Here is an 18,215-nt window from a genome sequence, read left to right as displayed (position 1 = left end):
CTTACAAGCTCCTTGGTTTGCAGGACTCATGTTTGGCGCTGTAGGGGATTTAAAAAAGTGACGTGAGTGAAAGGGCGGCGCCGGGGCTGTGTGTAGCCTATGAGCGGGGGACAGAGAGATGAGAGTTGGGAAATTGCGTGGCTGTTATTTCAAATAGCATAATTTATTTTAAAAGAATCGGTTAACCGGTTTCAACCGGCTAATGAGCCTCGGTGGTCGGTCAAGAAAATTTGTAGTTTTCGCCATCCCTAGTGTGTGTGTGTTTGTGTGTCTGTGCACAACTCCACAGTTGGTGATATTGTGTGTGTGTCTGTACACAGCTCTACAGGTTGGTGGTCTGGTGTGTGTGTGTGTGTGTGTTTGTGTGTGTGTATCTGTGTTCTGTGCACAACTCTACAGTTGGTGATATTGTGTGTGTGTGTGTCTGTACACAGCTCTACAGGTTGGTGATCTTGTGTGTGTGTGTGTGTGTGTGTGTGTGTGTGTGTGTGCGTGTGTGCGTGTGTGCGTGTGTGTGTGTGTGTGTACACACAGCTCTACAGGTTGGTGGTCTGGTGTCTGTGTTTTCTGATGTTGAGAACAAGTGCACACGTGGAGCGAAAAGCTTTGAGGGGCAGAAAGTGTTTCTGGGAAATGGAGTTTGTGAGATGAGTCGCTCTGAAGTGTTCTGCTCTAAAGGGCCAATAAGGTGAGCTGGAAAACACAATACACATAGACTGTGTGTGTGTGTGTCTATGTGTGTCTGTGTGTGTCTGTGTGTGTCTGTGTGTGTGTCTGTGTATGTGCCTGTGTGCCAGGTAGGTCTGTGTAGTCTAAGCAAATTAGGTGGAAGTAAATGAAGTTTAATTCGACATTGGGCCAAATATTGATAACCATGGTGAGATAAAATATTGATATCCATGATGAGATAGAATATTGATAACCATGGTGAAATAAAATATTTCCAGAGCTGTTAGAAGGATCTTCATCAAATTTGACATCCTTACTCCTGATGGACTTGATGCACTGATTAGTTCATTGGTCATCTTCAGTGCAGAGCACTCCATACTGCCAAACATTTTACAGCATTTTGACTGGTTTTCCAAGATCCACTGAACAGTGAGCTTTATGACTATGTAAACACCGAAAGAGTAGACTCTCTTCTTTCATCAGGAAAAAATGTTTCAAAGGAAAACTATGCAGGATTGGCGATTTCATCGCCGGTTTCGCTTTTGCTCTTCGTTTTCGCTCGTTTTATGCTTGCATATTTCTCTGCAGAGCTTCCCCTACAGCTTTAGCGTGTATATTTTACAAAACTCCTCAATCGGTCAGTCTGCCGTGCCTTTTCATGAGACTTTACATGACACTTCCTTGAGTAGAGCATGGGTGCGTGCCCGAGGGCTCCTGAAATTGCAAGCGTGGTTCTACCGCGACAGACCACTAGGGCGGGCGAAAAAAACATCGTTCGACTGGTGATGACTCATTTAATCATATATAACAGTATGGAACGAATTGATTAACTGAAAAACGTTGCATAGTTTACGTTTACAAAAAGAAGTAAGCATATTTGTATCCCTTCGGAGTGTGCTGAAACAATCAAATTGTCATTCTGTGCTGTTTCATTTCATGTTCACATCTATGTTTAATTTCTGTTCTTGGAACTTGGAACAGTTTCAAAATAAAAAGCGGTTTTAAAATAAAAGCCCCTGAAAAAGAATAGGAAAAGTGTGTGTGTGTGTGTGTGTTGCAGGGGAGTGGCGGTAAGGATGACCGATCGTTTGTACATCACTCCGTGTTTTGACAGAGTTCTGCCGCATCTAGTGTTTCTGCAGGTCTGTATTTGGTGTGTGTGTGTGTGTGTGTGTGTGTGTGTGTGTGTGTGTGTGTGTGTGTGTGTGTGTTTGCATTTGTGATATTTATATTAATATTGTGTGTGTGTGTGTGTGTGTGTAGTATATTAATATTGTGAGTGTGTGTGTGTGTGTGTGTGTAGTATATTAATATTGTGTGTGTGTGTGTGCAGAACTTGCCCTCTGTGTTTGCATTTGTGATATTTATATTAATATTGTGTGTGTGTGTGTGTAGTATATTAATATTGTGAGTGTGTGTGTGTAGTATATTAATATTGTGTGTGTGTGTGTAGAACTTACCCTCTGTGGTGGTGGGGCTTGTGCTGGGCCCCAGGCCGGGTGTGTGTGTGTAGTATATTAATATTGTGTGTGTGTGTGTGTGTGTGTGTGTGTGTGTGTGTGTGTGTGTGTGTGTGTGTGTGTGTGTGTGTGTGTGTGTGTGTGTGTGTGTGTGTGTGTGTGTGTGTGTGTGTGTGTGTGTGTGTGTAGTATATTAATATTGTGTGTGTGTGTGTGTGTGTGTAGAACCTGCCCTCTGTGCTGGTGGGGCATGTGCTGGGCCCCAGGCCGGGTGTGTGTGTGTGTAGTATATTAATATTGTGTGTGTGTGTGTGTAGAACCTGCCCTCTGTGCTGGTGGGGCATGTGCTGGGCCCCAGGCCGGGTGAGTGTGTGTGTGTGTGTGTGTGTGTGTGTGTGTGTGTGTGTGTGTGTTTGTGTAGTATTTTAATATTGTGTGTGTGTGTGTGTGTGTGTGTAGAACCTGCCCTCTGTGCTGGTGGGGCATGTGCTGGGCCCCAGGCCGGGTGAGTGTGTGTGTGTGTGTGTGTAGTATATTGATATTGTGTGTGTGTGTGTGTGTGTGTAGAACCTGCCCTCTGTGGTGGTGGGTCATGTGCTGGGCCCCAGGCCGGGTGTGTGTGTGTAGTATATTAATATTATGTGTGTGTGTGTGTGTGTGTGTGTGTGTGTGTGTGTGTGTGTAGTATATTGATATTGTGTATGTGTGTGTGTGTGTGTAGAACCTGCCCTCTGTGGTGGTGGGTCATGTGCTGGGCCCCAGGCCGGGTAGTGTGTGTGTGTGTGTGTGTAGTATATTGATATTGTGTGTGTGTGTGTGTAGTATATTTGATATTGTGTGTGTGTGTGTGTGTGTGTAGAACCTGCCCTCTGTGGTGGTGGGTCATGTGCTGGGCCCCAGGCCGGGTGAGTGTGTGCTGGACATGTGTGCTGCACCAGGAGGGAAGACCACACACATCGCCACCCTGATGAGCAACCAGGTGAGACACACCTGTGTGTGTGTGTGTGTGTGTGGAGGTGTGTAAGGATATATGTTTAGAGGTGCGTGTGTGTGTGCTGTTTGTCCCTCACAGGGAGTGGTAGTGGCGCTGGACAAGATCCGGTCCAAAGTGGAGAAGCTCCGTGAGAACGCAGCCAAACAGCACCTGAGCTGCATCCAGGCATTCTGCTGCAACAGCATCCAGGCCGTCGCCACGCCAACCAGCCCCAGCCAGAACAGCACATGGGATGGAGCTAGTGAGTGCAGCAGCAGCAACAGCCACAACACAACAACAAGGAGACAAGGAGGTTTATTTGTCACATGCATAGAATAGAATAGAATAGAATATGAGGGAAATTCAGTTCTCTGCATTTAACCCAATTTAACCGAATTAGTGAACACACAGCACACAGTGAACACACAGTGAGGTGAATCACACAACCCAGAGCAGTGAGCTGCCTGCCCAACCAGCGGCGCTCGGGGAGCAGTGAGGGGTTAGGTGCCTTGCTCAAGGGCACTTCAGCCGTGGTGGACTGGTCGGGGATCGAACCGGCAACCCTCCGGTTACAAGCCCGATGCGCTAACCAGTACACCACGGCTGCCCCCAAATATCATATCATTGCATTGCATGTCATTGCTAAAGTAAAGAATGCAGTGAAATTGTCAGTTACAGCTAAATGTAACGATGTATTAATACATAATCATTCTTCCGCCAAGAAATATATTCCCTCCATATGAATGGTTGCCATGCAACAACGAGACGCAACCACTCTAACTTTTGTGCTAGTTGTGGTAGTGCATTACTATAGAACGAAATGCGGTCAAGGTGTGAGGTTTTAGAAAGTATTATTGTAGAGTGTGAGTATAATGGTAGTGTGTATAGTGTGAGTACACTAATGTGATTGTATAGTGTGAGTATAATGGTAGTGTGTATAGTGTGAGTACACTAATGTTATTGTTATGGGAATGCAGTAAAGAGTCTAATAGTAGAGTGTAGAGTATTAGTATTATAGAGTATTTGTTATGTTATTATATTGTGTTTTCAGTTGGGATCTGTGGTGTCGTTTGCAGACGGTCCCCCGTTCCCTGAGGAGAGTTTTGACCGGGTGTTGTTAGACGCTCCCTGCAGTGGTCTCGGCCAGAGACCCAACATGGCCGTCAGCTGCAGTCTGAAGGAGATCTGCTCCTACCAGCCGCTACAGAGGAAACTCTTCAGCACGGTGTGGACCACACTCACACTCACACACACACACACACACACTCACACACACACACACACACACACACACACACACACACACACACACAAACACACACACTCTCTCATAATGTTGCACACACGCTAGGGGTGGCACGTTTTTTGAAAAATGCTCCGAACCGTGCAGATAGCATGTCACGGTTCAGAGTGTGTGTTCGTCGTACGGTCCTACGGTTCAGGCTAGTTATGGCATGCGAAATTGATTCCCATATGTGACAAATGTGTTTCCCTTTCGCGCGAGAGTAGGAGTATGGAGTTTTGAGTGCTGCGTGCGAGTCTTTAGAAATGGCAAGTGCGAGAGACGAAGACTGCGCGGAGCTGCAGGATGCGCCAGCCTCTTATAGGTCTGGGCCCGTATTCACAAAGCATTTTATCTTACCACTAAGAGTACTCCTAAATCGCGCTAGAAGATTTTAGTTAGGAGTTTTCAATTAAAAGTTATTCACAAAGCCTTTCAGACCTACTTTTAGTAAGGAGAAACGCCCACTCCTAAACTAAAAGTGAGTCTTCGTTGCTATGGTTGACGTCATTACTCATGCACGAGCTTGATGAAAGTGACCACCTTGATTGGCTGGTGATTATAACGCGGGAATGATGGCAAACCTCCCCTACAATGACGAGTTGAGTGACAGGTGTTAGGTCTTAGCTGGTGAGAATGCGTGCGCTATGTCGGGCTGTGAAGGATGGAAGATGATGAATAAATAGGCATAGCCTTAATGAATAAAGAGTAAAGCAAGCCTAGGCTTAATGAAACACTATGGACTGGAGCAGTATATTTGCAACATGTTTTAAATTAATCTGTATGAAAACACGTAGCCTATATTTGCAAAGAGGAGAAGCGATTTAATTTAATTAGGCAAAATAAGACGTTAGGCTACATTTAGTTTACATGCAATGGTGGTTTTGGTTGTCGGTGGCATTATTGCATTTGCATCCTTAGTTGCAATGCACATTTATTCCCTTGCATGACAGCGAGCTCCTGCACTGCACGGTCATTTCAAAACATCGCGACGTGAAATGCCACTAAAAGCGGGTTGTGAATAGGTCTTAGTGAGTTAGAAGTCCTCTCGAGTTCTTTTACGCTGTCCTAGACTTAGGAGCTACTTTTAGGCTTAGAATGCTTTGTGAATAACTTTTAGTGAAAAAAATTAGGAGTCATAAAGTTAGGAGTGACACGCCCATTATTTGTAGGAGTTCCTCCCTAAATTCGCCAGTTAGGAGCTACTTTTAGCCCTAAAATTCTTTGTGAATACGGGCCCTGGTGTGTGGTAACATTTTGGATTTGAGGTTACCTATGATGACAGAGGAGTTAAGACGACAGAAAAGACTGCGACTGTGTGCAAACATTGTGCAACACGTGTTCAATATGCTCTTGGCAACACTTCGAACATGCTAGGTCATCTGAAAAGACGTCACCCCAATGTGTTGGTAGTCAGTTTGGAAGAGAAAGACGCAGGCTACGCAACAACTTCTCTCCTCAGCATTTAAAAGAACACCATTTTTTCATATTAAACTACGTTATTCCCTTAGCTAAGACGATTTGATACGTACCTCTCACGTTTCAATGCGTGCACTCTCTGGCGCGCGGCGCAACTTTGATAGCACTTAGCTAGCCCAATGCATTAGGATCCAAACACACAGCGCTACTTTGATAGCACTTAGCCTAGCCCAGTTCATTCATTAGGATCCAAACACACAGCTCTGCTTTGATAGCACTTAGCTAGCCCAGTTCATTCATTAGGGTCCAAACAGAGATGAAGTTAGAAGCAAGCAAACACCTCCATGTTTTCCCTATTAAAATACTGTTACACGAGTAGTCATACGCCAAGTATGGTGAGACAAAATAAAACATGGTGCATTTCTAAGCAGGTAAGAGGGATAACTATATTGTGTGGCGCAGTAATATCCTTACTCTTGCACTTTCAGTTTCACTTTGGAGTGAGGATATTACCACGCCGAGTCTAAGTGCTCCTAATTGTTATTCCGTTATTGTTATTATTTAATTTAAGCTTTAAGAGGTACACTTTCTTTCTTTGTGTGCCAAAAAGGGGCATACGTTCCTGCAGATGGCAATAGGCTACATATTCTCCCTTTTTTGCCAAATAAATGAAAAGATTGTTGAAATCATCAATGTCTTCCCTCTTGTTGTATCACAATCTCAGACAATAATGTGCTTTATGTGAAGTCAAATTCAGTTTGTGCATTATTACATAGATAGATAGATACTTTATTGATCCCCAAGGGGAAATTCAAGGTCCCAGCAGTTAAGACACCACACAAAACATACATTACAATGTAAACAGGAAAATACAAAGCAAATCAACAAATCAACATGACTAAAGGAGCAGTAAAATACTAAGATGTGCATGAATGTACTGAGGATTGGTACTGTGATCCAGTATGAGGTGTGTGTCAAGTTGGTAGTGCAAAGAAGTCCAACAGTACAAGATTAAATTACCATGGTCTTGGTCACCCTGGGGGGGAGTGGAGGAGGAGACGTGCTGCACTGAAAGTGAGAGGGGGGGTAGTGAATTGGGGGGGTGTGAATTGGGGCGTTAAGCTAGCAAGAGCAGCGTCCGTGGGTGATGTGGGACAGGCCACTTCCATTGAAGCTGGAGCAGGGCAATCAAACCTGTTGTAAAACTGGTTCAACTGGTTCGCCCTGTCCAGATCTCCCTCCACAGAGCTGCTGCTTTTCCTCAGGCCAGTGATGGTCTTCATTCCATCCCAGACCTCATTCATATTGTTCTCCTGCAGCTTCTGTTCCACCTTCTTCCTGTAATCCTCCTTGGCCTCTTTCAGCCTGACTTTGAGTTCCCCCTGCACTTGCCTCAGCTCTGTCTGGTTCCCCTCTTTGAAAGCCATCTTTTTCCTATTTAGAAGGGCCTTGACATTGCTGGTTATCCAAGGCTTGTTGTTTGGAAAGCAGCGCACAGTTCTTGTGGGAACAACAACGTCCATACAGAAGTTCAGGTAGTCAGTCATGTCAGTCACATGATAACTATTCTTTAAATACTCTAGCCTAATTGTGGATGATTAAGCTATATATGCTGAAATATGTTTCTGGTAGGGATGTTAACCGGTGACTGTTTGACCGATGGTTGACCGTATCCACGTTAGCCGATCAAAATTGTCGCTAGTCGGTTGAAAAAAAAAAAAAAACGATCTCTAAATTAGGCTATTTTTAGACAGTGGACTAAACGCTACTACAGCTTGCCATCTCATTCCAAGGTCGTTTTTGCGTGAAGTTAACAAAGTATCCCTCACACTCAATTTGTAATAACTCGCCTGCTTGTAGGCTACTTAATAAACCAGTAAAAACATTCGCACGCTTGCCTTGGCCGGTGCGTCTTTTGCAGTCTGGAGGTGCCCGTTTTATCCATTGGTTTTATCGTGTTGCAGCAACTTTCCGCATAAGATGGGCCTAGATTTGGAAACACATTACATCTACATTTCAGGAAGGGTCAGCAATGGTAACAGATAAGGTAATGATGATAATCTTTCTTTATTATTGTTAGTAGGCCTACTTCCTCAAACCATGGCGGCGTCTCTTCGGAGCTGTCATTTTCTTAAGTGAGCCGCGGCAATTTAAGTTTCAAATGAGCTTCTAACGCTAGACAAACGCCTTTATTTGCAACGCGATCACCTTGTACCCAAACCATTTCGAAACGAAGGAGCCATTTGTCCTCCACTTACTTACAAGCTCCTTGGTTTGCGGGACTCATGCTGTAGGGGATTTTAAAAAAAGTGACGTGAGTGAAAGTGCGGCGCCGCCGCCGCCGGGGCTGTGTGTGTGAGCGGGGGACAGAGAGATGCGACAGAGTTGCGAAATTGCGTGGCTGTTATTTCAAATAGCGTAGAATATTTTAAACGAATCGGTTAACCGGTTTCAACCGGCTAATGAGGTTCGGTGGTCGGTCAAGAAAATTAGTAGTTTTCGCCATCCCTAGTTTCTGGAGTGTTAAAGATTAAAAAAAAAAATAACAACAAGAACCATACCGAACTGAAAACCGTGACCCTACACCGTGATACGAACCGAACCGAACCGAACCATAGATTTTGTGAACCGTGCCACCCCTAAAACATGTACATGCACACACACACTCCCACTCCCACTCTCTCACAATATAGTACACATAAACACACTCACTCACACATTTACATTAGATAACATGCTATGTACACACTCACTGCTCTGTGTGAGTGTCCGTGTGATGTATGCATTTATGTATGTGTATTATGTATGTATACTGTATGTGTGCAATGTACACTGTATTGCCAAAAGTGTTCGCTCACCTGCCTTGACTTACATATGAACTTCAGTCACATCCCATTCCTAATCCATAGGGTTACATATGAACTTCAGTCACATCCCATTCCTAATTCACAGGGTTGCATATGACTTCAGTAATGGACCTTGCTTTGTGCACTGGTGCACAGTCATGTTGGAACAGGAAGTGATGTGCTTTGTGCACTGGTGCACAGTCATGTTGGAACAGGAAGTGATGTGCTTTGTGCACTGGTGCACAGTCATGTTGGAACAGGAAGGGGCCGTCCCTGAGCTGGGCTTGGTCCCTTAGTTCCAGTGAAAGGAACTCGGAACACTTAAGCGTTAATCAAGAGATTTTGGACAATTCAATGCTCCCAACTTTGTGGGAGTTTGGGGATGGCCACTTGCTGTTCCAACATGACTGTGCACCAGTGCACAAAGCAAGGTCCATATGAACTTGACTGGCCTGCAAAGAGTCCTGACCTCAACCCAACAGAACACCTTTGGGATCCAACATCACTCTGTAACTTCACAAATGCGCTTCTGGGAGAATGGTCAATTCCCATAAACACACTTAGTAGTGTTCCCAGTAGAGTTGAAGCTGTTCTAGCTGCAAATAGTGGGCCGACGTCATATTAAACCCTATGGATTAGGAATGGGATATGTGAGTCAAGGTAGGTGAGCGAATACTTTTGGCAATATGGTCTATGTGTGTAATGTATGAATGTTTGTTATGTACTGTGTGTGTGTGTTTGTGTGTGTGTGTGTTAGGCGGTGCGTCTCCTGAAGGTGGGTGGAGTGTTGGTGTACAGCACCTGTACTGTAATATGTGTGTGTGTGTGTGTGTGTGTGTGTGTGTGTGTGTGTGTGTGTGTGTGTGTGTGTGTGTGTGTGTGTGTGTGTTAGGCGGTGTGTCTCCTGAAGGTGGGTGGAGTGTTGGTGTACAGCACCTGTACTGTAATATGTGTGTGTGTGTGTGTGTGTGTGTGTGTGTGTGTGTTAGGCGGTGTGTCTCCTGAAGGTGGGTGGAGTGTTGGTGTACAGCACCTGTACTGTAATATGTGTGTGTGTGTGTGTTAGGCGGTGCGTCTGCTGAAGGTGGGTGGAGTGTTGGTGTACAGCACCTGTACTGTAATATGTGTGTGTGTGTGTGTGTGTTAGGCGGTGCGTCTGCTTAAGGTGGGTGGAGTGTTGGTGTACAGCACCTGTACTGTAATATGTGTGTGTGTGTGTGTGTGTGTGTGTTAGGCGGTGCGTCTGCTGAAGGTGGGTGGAGTGTTGGTGTACAGCACCTGTACTGTAATGTGTGTGTGTGTGTGTGTGTGTGTGTGTGTGTGTGTGTGTGTGTGTGTGTGTGTGTGTGTGTGTGTGTGTGTTAGGCGGTGCGTCTGCTGAAGGTGGGTGGAGTGTTGGTGTACAGCACCTGTACTGTCACTCTGGCGGAGAATGAGGAACAGGTGGCCTGGGCCCTGAGAACCTTTCCATCGCTAACACTGCAGCCTCAGGTAACACACACACACACACACACACACACACACATTACGCTCACACTCCAGGACTCCTGACTAACTCTTTAAGTTGGTTGCACTGGTGCGCCAAGCTTTTTTTTAAAGGTACACCAGCAGAAAATGTAGGTGCACCCACATTTTTCATTGCATCGCCTTTAACGGCAACAGGTCATCTTTAATCGCTCTCCATTCATATAATGTGAATGATTTTTTTTTACAATAAGGCGTAGAAAAAGCTTGTCTTTATTTGAAAGACAATATATAAGGGATATGCATATTCTTTATGAAGAATGATAAAGATTTCTATACAATTTTATATATATATATATATATATATATATATATATACATATTATGTATGTATATATTATTAGAATTATATTATAATATAAATATATAAATATGATATAATTATTAGAATTATATCTCTATATTTACATATACAATATAATTCTTTATATATTCTATATACTGACATTTCTGATATTCATGACATTCACATTACAACTCCGCCTCTTTAATTCAGCTGTCGGCTTGAAGCCTCAAAATATTGTAAATAAAGTAGCATAGTTGGCTAGCTTATTATTATTTATCATTTTTATAGTCTACTGCAGCCTCAGGTCACACACACACACACACACACACACACACACACACGTACGTGGCCCTCAGAACCTTTCCATTTCTGAAGGCTGGGACACAACGACCCGATAATCGGCCGTCGGACGTCGTTGGATAGTCGGGGACTCGTCTGTTTGTCCCTTGCCGTCGTCAGTCAGCATCAGGGTTAGTTTTGGCCAACTTGACATGTAGTCATGCCGTCGGCCTCAATAACCAATCTGATTGGCCAACTTGACATGTAGTCATGCCGTCGGCCTCAATAACCAATCTGATTGGCCAACTTGACATGTAGTCATGCCGTCGGCCTCAATAACCAATCTGAGTGGTGGAGTCCTAGCCCTTTGAAACGTCTTAGACCATAACTAGCAAAGGACTTTGTTTATACTAACCATTAGCCCTAAATTCAGCGATGTAAGTTACAAACCCATTTTGATAAACTATCCTAACATCTTTTTGCTAGAACTAGTACTAGACTACCACACAGTTGCTGAAAATCGCTAGATGTGAGTGTGTGTGTCTGTGTGGGAGTGTGTGATCTGATTTGCTCAATGCTGTGTGTCTGTTATCTTTAACACTAGAAGCGCCAAGCGCCTGTCACTTGACCGCTGAGACGTACTGTATTACTTAAACGCCATGTTGGTTTGACCTAGATATACCTAGAACTGCCGGACTGCGGTCTTTTGACCACAGTGATTTAAAAAAAAAATAAATCTTTTCACTCGATTAAATTCCAGGACCCTATGTTCATGAATTTTCCTAAATACGCTTGTTTTATCACCCAGTATTTTTACATGATCAAAAGCACACCGGTACAAGCTAGTTTAGAGCTATTTTGTTCCTACTTATGTGACAACACTGCCAGTCTCACTGCCAGTCTCATGTTTTTTCAGGCTGCTGTTCTCTTTTCTCACAGCAGATGGCGCAAGGGCTCCTGTCAGTCGGGCTTGAGAATAATATTTTACCATGAAACATATAGTTTATATATGTGCAATATGTATTATATATGTGATTTATTTTGATAAGTATTTTTCATTTACATGGCATAATCTATGGAGGCGATTTACAGTGGTAAAATGCAAGTTTGTTTTGAAAACGTTGCGACGTTGTTCTATAAGGCAGGCCTACATGTGTAAAAATTATTTTCAGCTGAAATTCGTCGTAGCCTACTTAAATTAGTTTCGGCCGAATCATTCATCTGTGCACAACTAACAAAGGACATTGGCAAGCGATTCTTATGAATTATTTCCAGATGAAACTCATCGAATTTAAATTAGTTTCGGCCAAATCATTCATCTGCGGGCAAACTTTTCTTATGCATTTATTTGGGCTTACTTACAGATGGTACGGGTTGAGAATGCTCCTTTCTTTCCCGCACATCGGGACTCCCGAAGCATCGGGACTTTAATTAAAAGTGCAACCGCAAGGGGGCAACATAAGACCGCCTTAATAAAATGAAGGTTCGGCTCATACCGGAAAACACGGAAAAACCCGAAGACACCGCGCTGGCGACAAGCGGAGAACAGAGACATCACGCTCGGCATGTCAGATTGCAGTTTCAGAGTTTTCGAATGTTTTACAGCGTACCGCACAGCTGGCTCTCTCACTCGACGTAGCCTATAACTCAGTCAGTCCAGCAGAGATGCCAGAGCAACGTTTTGGTCAATGGAGAGGGAGAGAAATGCTCCGCATATCCGTCTCATTTAATCATTAAAATGAAGGTGATGACTGGCGAAATTATAATCAAACGACGTTTCAATAAACCATTGTTGAAGTTAATGAAAATGGTTTTAGAAGCCTTCAATTCAACCTGAAAGACTCGATATAGGCAACCTTAGATTAATTCATTAATTCATTACGGTTACAAGACCGCATTTCCGTGAATAGGCTATTATTGTCAAGGCGAAGACGAAAGAGATGGACAAGATAGACATTTAGGCTACATTTATGCAAGGAATACTTAGAAATGTGTAGGCCTATAGGCTATTTTAAAACGGAGGCATGTTCATTTTAACCGGCGACGCTGGGTAGCTTACCCAGCACTTTATCACAGATTTTGTCCCCACCACTTTTGACAACTGAAAATAAAATGTATTTAACAGAAATATCTTTAATAGGCCTACATGCCTATCATGTCACTTTACTTATAACCGTAGGCTACATGATTGGAGAAGATCGCGCATTTTGTAACACTATAACAATGGATGGTCAGATATGCGATAGGGCAGTGAGGGTGATTCATTAACCATCGACTAGTAGGCCTATCTCCGCAAAAGAAGTTTCTAGCAACTTAGAATATATGGATCTCGTTATGCATGTTCATGTTGATTCAGAGATAGACATAGACTACCGTGGGCTACTGTGCGTCAATATAACAGCATTTTATCATGTGGTGAATTAATGACTAACGTCAGTTTAACATGTCAGAACTTTTGATCGGCGTTTCAAGTGCATGCCGCGAATAGGCTAAATGAACTCGACTGACTGAATCCTTTATATTTCTTGGCTAAGTGCGAAGAAATTGACACTCGAACTGTGGCGTAAATGGTTGAGGCATCTTAATCATACGTCAGCGACCGGGGTTCAAAACTTACTCTACGAACCTCCGGAACCCATTAAGACAAGAGGCATTATTTTATTAAAACGTTTTGCGATTTTTTTATGATTGCGATGTCTGCTGAAAAGAAAAGTTAATATATGAATTCGTGGTTCAGCGCACACACACACACACACACACACACACACACACACACACACACACACACACACACACATTTTTACATTTACATAATAGGGCTCGGGCACACGCCTTGCATTCTAGGAATATCGCCGCCATTTGGTAGCGCACTGAACGTAATATCCATTCATTCAGATGCACAAGACAAGAAGCAGAAATAGTAGCGATTTATTCTTTTCCTCTTGCGATCGTGGGTTGCACTGTTACACCCCACTACACAGCAACATACTACCAAGAAGGCAAAAACTAAGTAACAGGAACACACTAAAAGGCGGGAGTAAATCCATAGTAATCCATAGTAAACTAAGGAGTGAAGCTGCCAATGTGGCTGTGCCCGCGAAGTTTTGATGTCATGATCCCGAGCCCTAGTGTTAGGAAGTGTCTGTCGAGAGAGAGGGGGGAGGGAGGCAATCGTCCAATGCCGCATACAGGTAGGCTATAATGTCTAGTGAACTGGTTAGACAAGTGTGGGGGAGGGGGAATGATCGCACAAGACAATTGCTCTTCATGAAATGGGTAGTCTCACAGTTTGTCGATGTTTAAACGTAGCCTACTACATCACTTGCGAAATCGGACGTGGCACATAGAATTATTAGGCTACTGGATTTATTATAGCATAGACTTTGTTCATCCTATATTAGCCTATATTAAAATGTAATGTGCTGCGGGGAAGCATTGGGGAAGTCAGTTTAAGTTGTCCTGTAACAATTTGCCTCTTATTATAAGAGTATGCAGCCACTACGCACATAATAGTCTAGGTTACGGGCGGATGCGAGCAACCCCATGCAAAAGAAGGCCTTAAGTTAACGGACTGAAGGCCTGTTTACATGTCAAACATGCATTAAATCTAAGAAACGAAAAACACAAATATCATGTATTGTGTCGTAAACAGTTAATGACTTCGTGGCTGGCCACTATGCGCAACTGCATCGCGCAGTGAGCTGAAGGATAGGAGGACCGACACTTATTAACACAAAGCTTTGTAAAGCACTAACAACCACCCCTCAAAGTTCATTGTCCATAAGTCCAAACAATAAGTATAAAAATCCGACAATCCAAAACGATAACGAGATCTCCCAGAAACGAAAAACAAGTTTGTTGAGTAGCCTAGTCCTTCCAACAATCTCAGCTTTTGCGTTTGTTAGATAAAAGGCATTCTGTCCTGCTGTATTCCAATGAGAAAAAATCATCCACAAGGTAGGCTAAGGGTCACGGTAATGCAGCATGCAGGAATCTATATAGGCCTACGCACAAAACGAATGAATGGATTATATCGGCCAAAACGAATTAATGGGTTGGGAGAGTCGTCTGGCTGTGTCAGCAGACTGCAGTCGGTCTCGAGGGGTTAAATAGCGCACGTACTTGAATTTTAATCTGAAGAAGACCAAATCAAATCAAAAAAGAAGGATTTCAAGTGTGCGAACCTTTTTCCATTTTTTTTATGATTTATCCTACTCTTGTTCTGCACCTTGACCGGGGATGTGCACAAACTTTTTTTACTACACTTGAATTTTAAACCAACTCTTCTCTAGCCTATATCCTATAAAAGAAGGATTTCAAGTGTGCGAACCTTTTTCCATTTTTTTTATGATTTAGCCTAGGCTACTCTTGTTCTGCACCTTGACCGGGGATGTGCACAAACTTTTTTACTACACTTGAATTTTAAACCAACTCTTCTCTAGCCTATATCCTATAGCCATACTTTAATAATCAGATGTTATGCTCATTTTTGTAGGCTACACCTCACCGGCAAGCACGCACGCAAATGCTGCTTTTGCACATCTACAATATTGGCCAGGCTATATAGAATAGGCTTTTAGGACTGTATTTTGCCTTCGTGCAACTTTAGTTGTGCTCAATCTAAATTATTGTCAGTAAGGATAGGTCATATTACCAAATGGCGAACCTCGAAAATTATTTAGGATATAGAGCCGTGTCCATTACGCATGCAGTTATTTTTTAGGCTATTGTTTTATTTGAGTGTTTTTGTCTACCATGGCAAACATAGTTGAAACGTTCGCTCTAAACTTAAGTATTTCCAATCGGCTTTCACAAAACCAATGAGGTCCAGATCTCAGTGGCCTCATAGCTGCCTACAGCCATGCATAGTAAGCCTAATGATAGCCTAATAGTTATGACATTAATAGCCTATTAATGACCTCATGTCGGAATGGCACGTTGTTTGAAAACATTGCTGTATTCGTTGATCTTATCGATGCAGTCCTTGCGGCCACTTCTCCCCATCGTAGAAAACTTTCTGTTTTGTTGACAACACAAAGGCCTTCACGTTGTGTGGCAGTGCTTGCTTGCCCTTCGATCCATCCCAGTTGGTGGTTTTGCACCTGTCCCTGAGTTATAGTCTATATGAGTAAGCGCTTATATGCTCTAACCGCATAATAAAAGAAGCACCTGCAGCAGTGCTTATGGCAAGGCTATTAACACCTGTCACTGAGCTCTGGACAAGCATGCTCGAAAATTATCATAATAACAGACACACCTAATTGTATGTCTCTATGTTTAAACACATCAAATTAGGAAGCATTTCCGCCGCAACGTTTGCTTTCTTTTTCTGTCGGTCCGCGGTTGCTTGGTCAATTGCGCAGCAAATTATCAGATCACCGGACCTAATTTCACCCCATGTCTCGCGGACCAGCAGCAGTCTCCACGTTTCGCGGCCCATAGTTTGAGAAACGCTGCATTAAAGTGTCATTAGGTTGTAGGCTATATGCTTAGTGATTTCTTTGTGTGTTTTTCATTGTAGTGTGTGTGCATTGAGTAGTTCCTTAAAATACGGAACAAAGAGCGTCCCGTAGCCTATCTGTTCAATACGGAAGAAGACTAACTATTACTTATATATTTCTTATAACGAAACGCGAAGAAAAAATACGAGGACTGACCATCTCGTTTCTCCGCGTTTCCCCCAATACCATGGCGACAAAGAGAAATAAATATGATTTGACATTTAAGCTGATTGCTGACAAATTTGCCACACAATTCCGGAGAAGCAGCGGACAGGAGCGCCACCACAAGCAAGCACTTCTAGCCCAAATTAACATGGCAACGTTGGCTATGACTAAAGTGTCTAAGTAGGCTAGTCCTAGTAATATTACATTTGATTGGTAGCATGTTTGTAGCGCGCCAGTTTACCCATCCCCTACATCAAAACAGCTTAGAATCAATCAAAGAATCAGCTGTGTCGGCGTTAGGCTGTAGGCGATTTTCTATAACCATTTTCATTCATTTCAACAATGGTTCTTTGAAACGTTGTTTGAATAATTTCGCCAGTCATCACCTTCATTGTAATGATTAAATGAGATTAAGGAGTCGACTATTGACGGATATGCGGTCTTCATCATTTTGAAATGCGGGATGAAACTTTCTGCCACCTGGTGGTTGTTTGGGTACATTGCCTTAGGCTCGAAAAAAATCGGCTTGACGGCCTGCGGGATCTCTTCGGGAGTCCCGCGGGAGAAGGTGCATTCTCAACCCGTACCCACTGTAGTAGGCTATGCCTACGTACATTCATAGTTGTATATCTTCTAAGTTGTATATCTTCTATAGTTGTAGGCTATCTTTTAAAGCTCAGGCTAATGTATGCGCATTTTCTTACATATTTGCTGGACTGACGGGTGTTACGTCGCGTCAGACACCTATTTCCTCTCATTCTTCCAGTGTAATATCATGTGGCGCAACGCTTGCTCTCTTGTCTAGCACTCAGCCGACCCGGGTTCAATTCTCGGCATGAGTGTAATTTTTTAGCTTACATTGACTGAATTCAATGACCGTTTTTCAACATCGACGAACAATTATTTTTTGTTAATGGTTTTTAATAACCAGTATCTGAAATAAACAGATGAATCACAATACTGTTTACCATTACCGAAAAATATTTTTCTCGGCGCTGAACATGCATAGGAACATAGGAAATAGGTCTCTGACGCGACGTAACTCATTTAACATTTTAGAGCAAGACAATCAATGTACTGTTATCCCTGTTCTTCTTCTTACTATCGTTATAATTATTCTGCTTCCGACCAAAATCAACGATCAAAGGCTCTAAAACGACTGAACCGTTTGACGTCATTCAAACACTCCTACAAAGGTCTTGTAACGGAGATTTGAGGAATGTATTTTTCAAATGTGTGAACTTTATACTTTTTGAGATATTTACGATAAAAGAGTTCAAAAATCCCATAGAGTTAACGTTGAGACGCTTTGGCGGCAAAGATGTATTGTTACGTAGTGCTCATTAAGCTGTACAGCTGTAGGCTAACAAGATCCAGACCTTCATATCCTCCGCTCCGCTTTAAACTTTTCTGGCTGTAACACTAGTGACTAGAAGAAGCTATTCTAACGTTGAAACCATGCCACAGAACGTTATCGTCTTATCTCCTGCAGTAGCCTACTCTATCTTGATTTGCTTGTCGTTACAGTCACCTGTTAGCTCTAGGTGACGTTGTCAATCGTTATAAAGACAAATCAAACCTTACCTAACGTTAACGTAAGCACTATATTTAGCTAACGACAATCAGCTCGCGGCTAACGTTTAACGTAGGGGCCGGTTGCACCAACAGGGTGCAGGGTCTAGCCACGCCAGTCTTAACTCAGCGTCCAAAGTGAAGTCCAACCTAGACATGTGAGTTGCAACTCGCCTAAATGGTGCACTCTTCAGTCGTTTCTACAGTAGGCTAAACTACATTGCTATCATTCTCATGTT

At 43.1% G+C, this 18,215-nt stretch overlaps 1 protein-coding gene across 2 annotated transcripts in view; it reads left to right on the top strand.

Moving 5' to 3' along the window:
- nsun6 (NOP2/Sun RNA methyltransferase 6) overlaps window positions 1–18,215 on the top strand; it is a 30,406-nt gene that overhangs the window by 9,764 nt on the left and 2,427 nt on the right. For both annotated transcript variants that reach the window (XM_062521475.1, XM_062521474.1), the window contains exons 6-11: window positions 535–688; window positions 1,730–1,811; window positions 2,989–3,108; window positions 3,202–3,364; window positions 4,179–4,327; window positions 10,015–10,140. In XM_062521475.1, the coding sequence (XP_062377459.1) occupies window positions 535–688; window positions 1,730–1,811; window positions 2,989–3,108; window positions 3,202–3,364; window positions 4,179–4,327; window positions 10,015–10,140 (794 nt within the window). The remainder of the gene's footprint in view (window positions 1–534; window positions 689–1,729; window positions 1,812–2,988; window positions 3,109–3,201; window positions 3,365–4,178; window positions 4,328–10,014; window positions 10,141–18,215) is intronic.

Source organism: Sardina pilchardus, chromosome 19 (genome assembly GCF_963854185.1).
Source record: "Sardina pilchardus chromosome 19, fSarPil1.1, whole genome shotgun sequence".
Taxonomy (NCBI): Eukaryota; Metazoa; Chordata; class Actinopteri; order Clupeiformes; family Clupeidae; genus Sardina; species Sardina pilchardus.
Note: the sequence above shows the minus strand (reverse complement) of the source record. Positions and strands in the feature narration are given on the sequence as shown.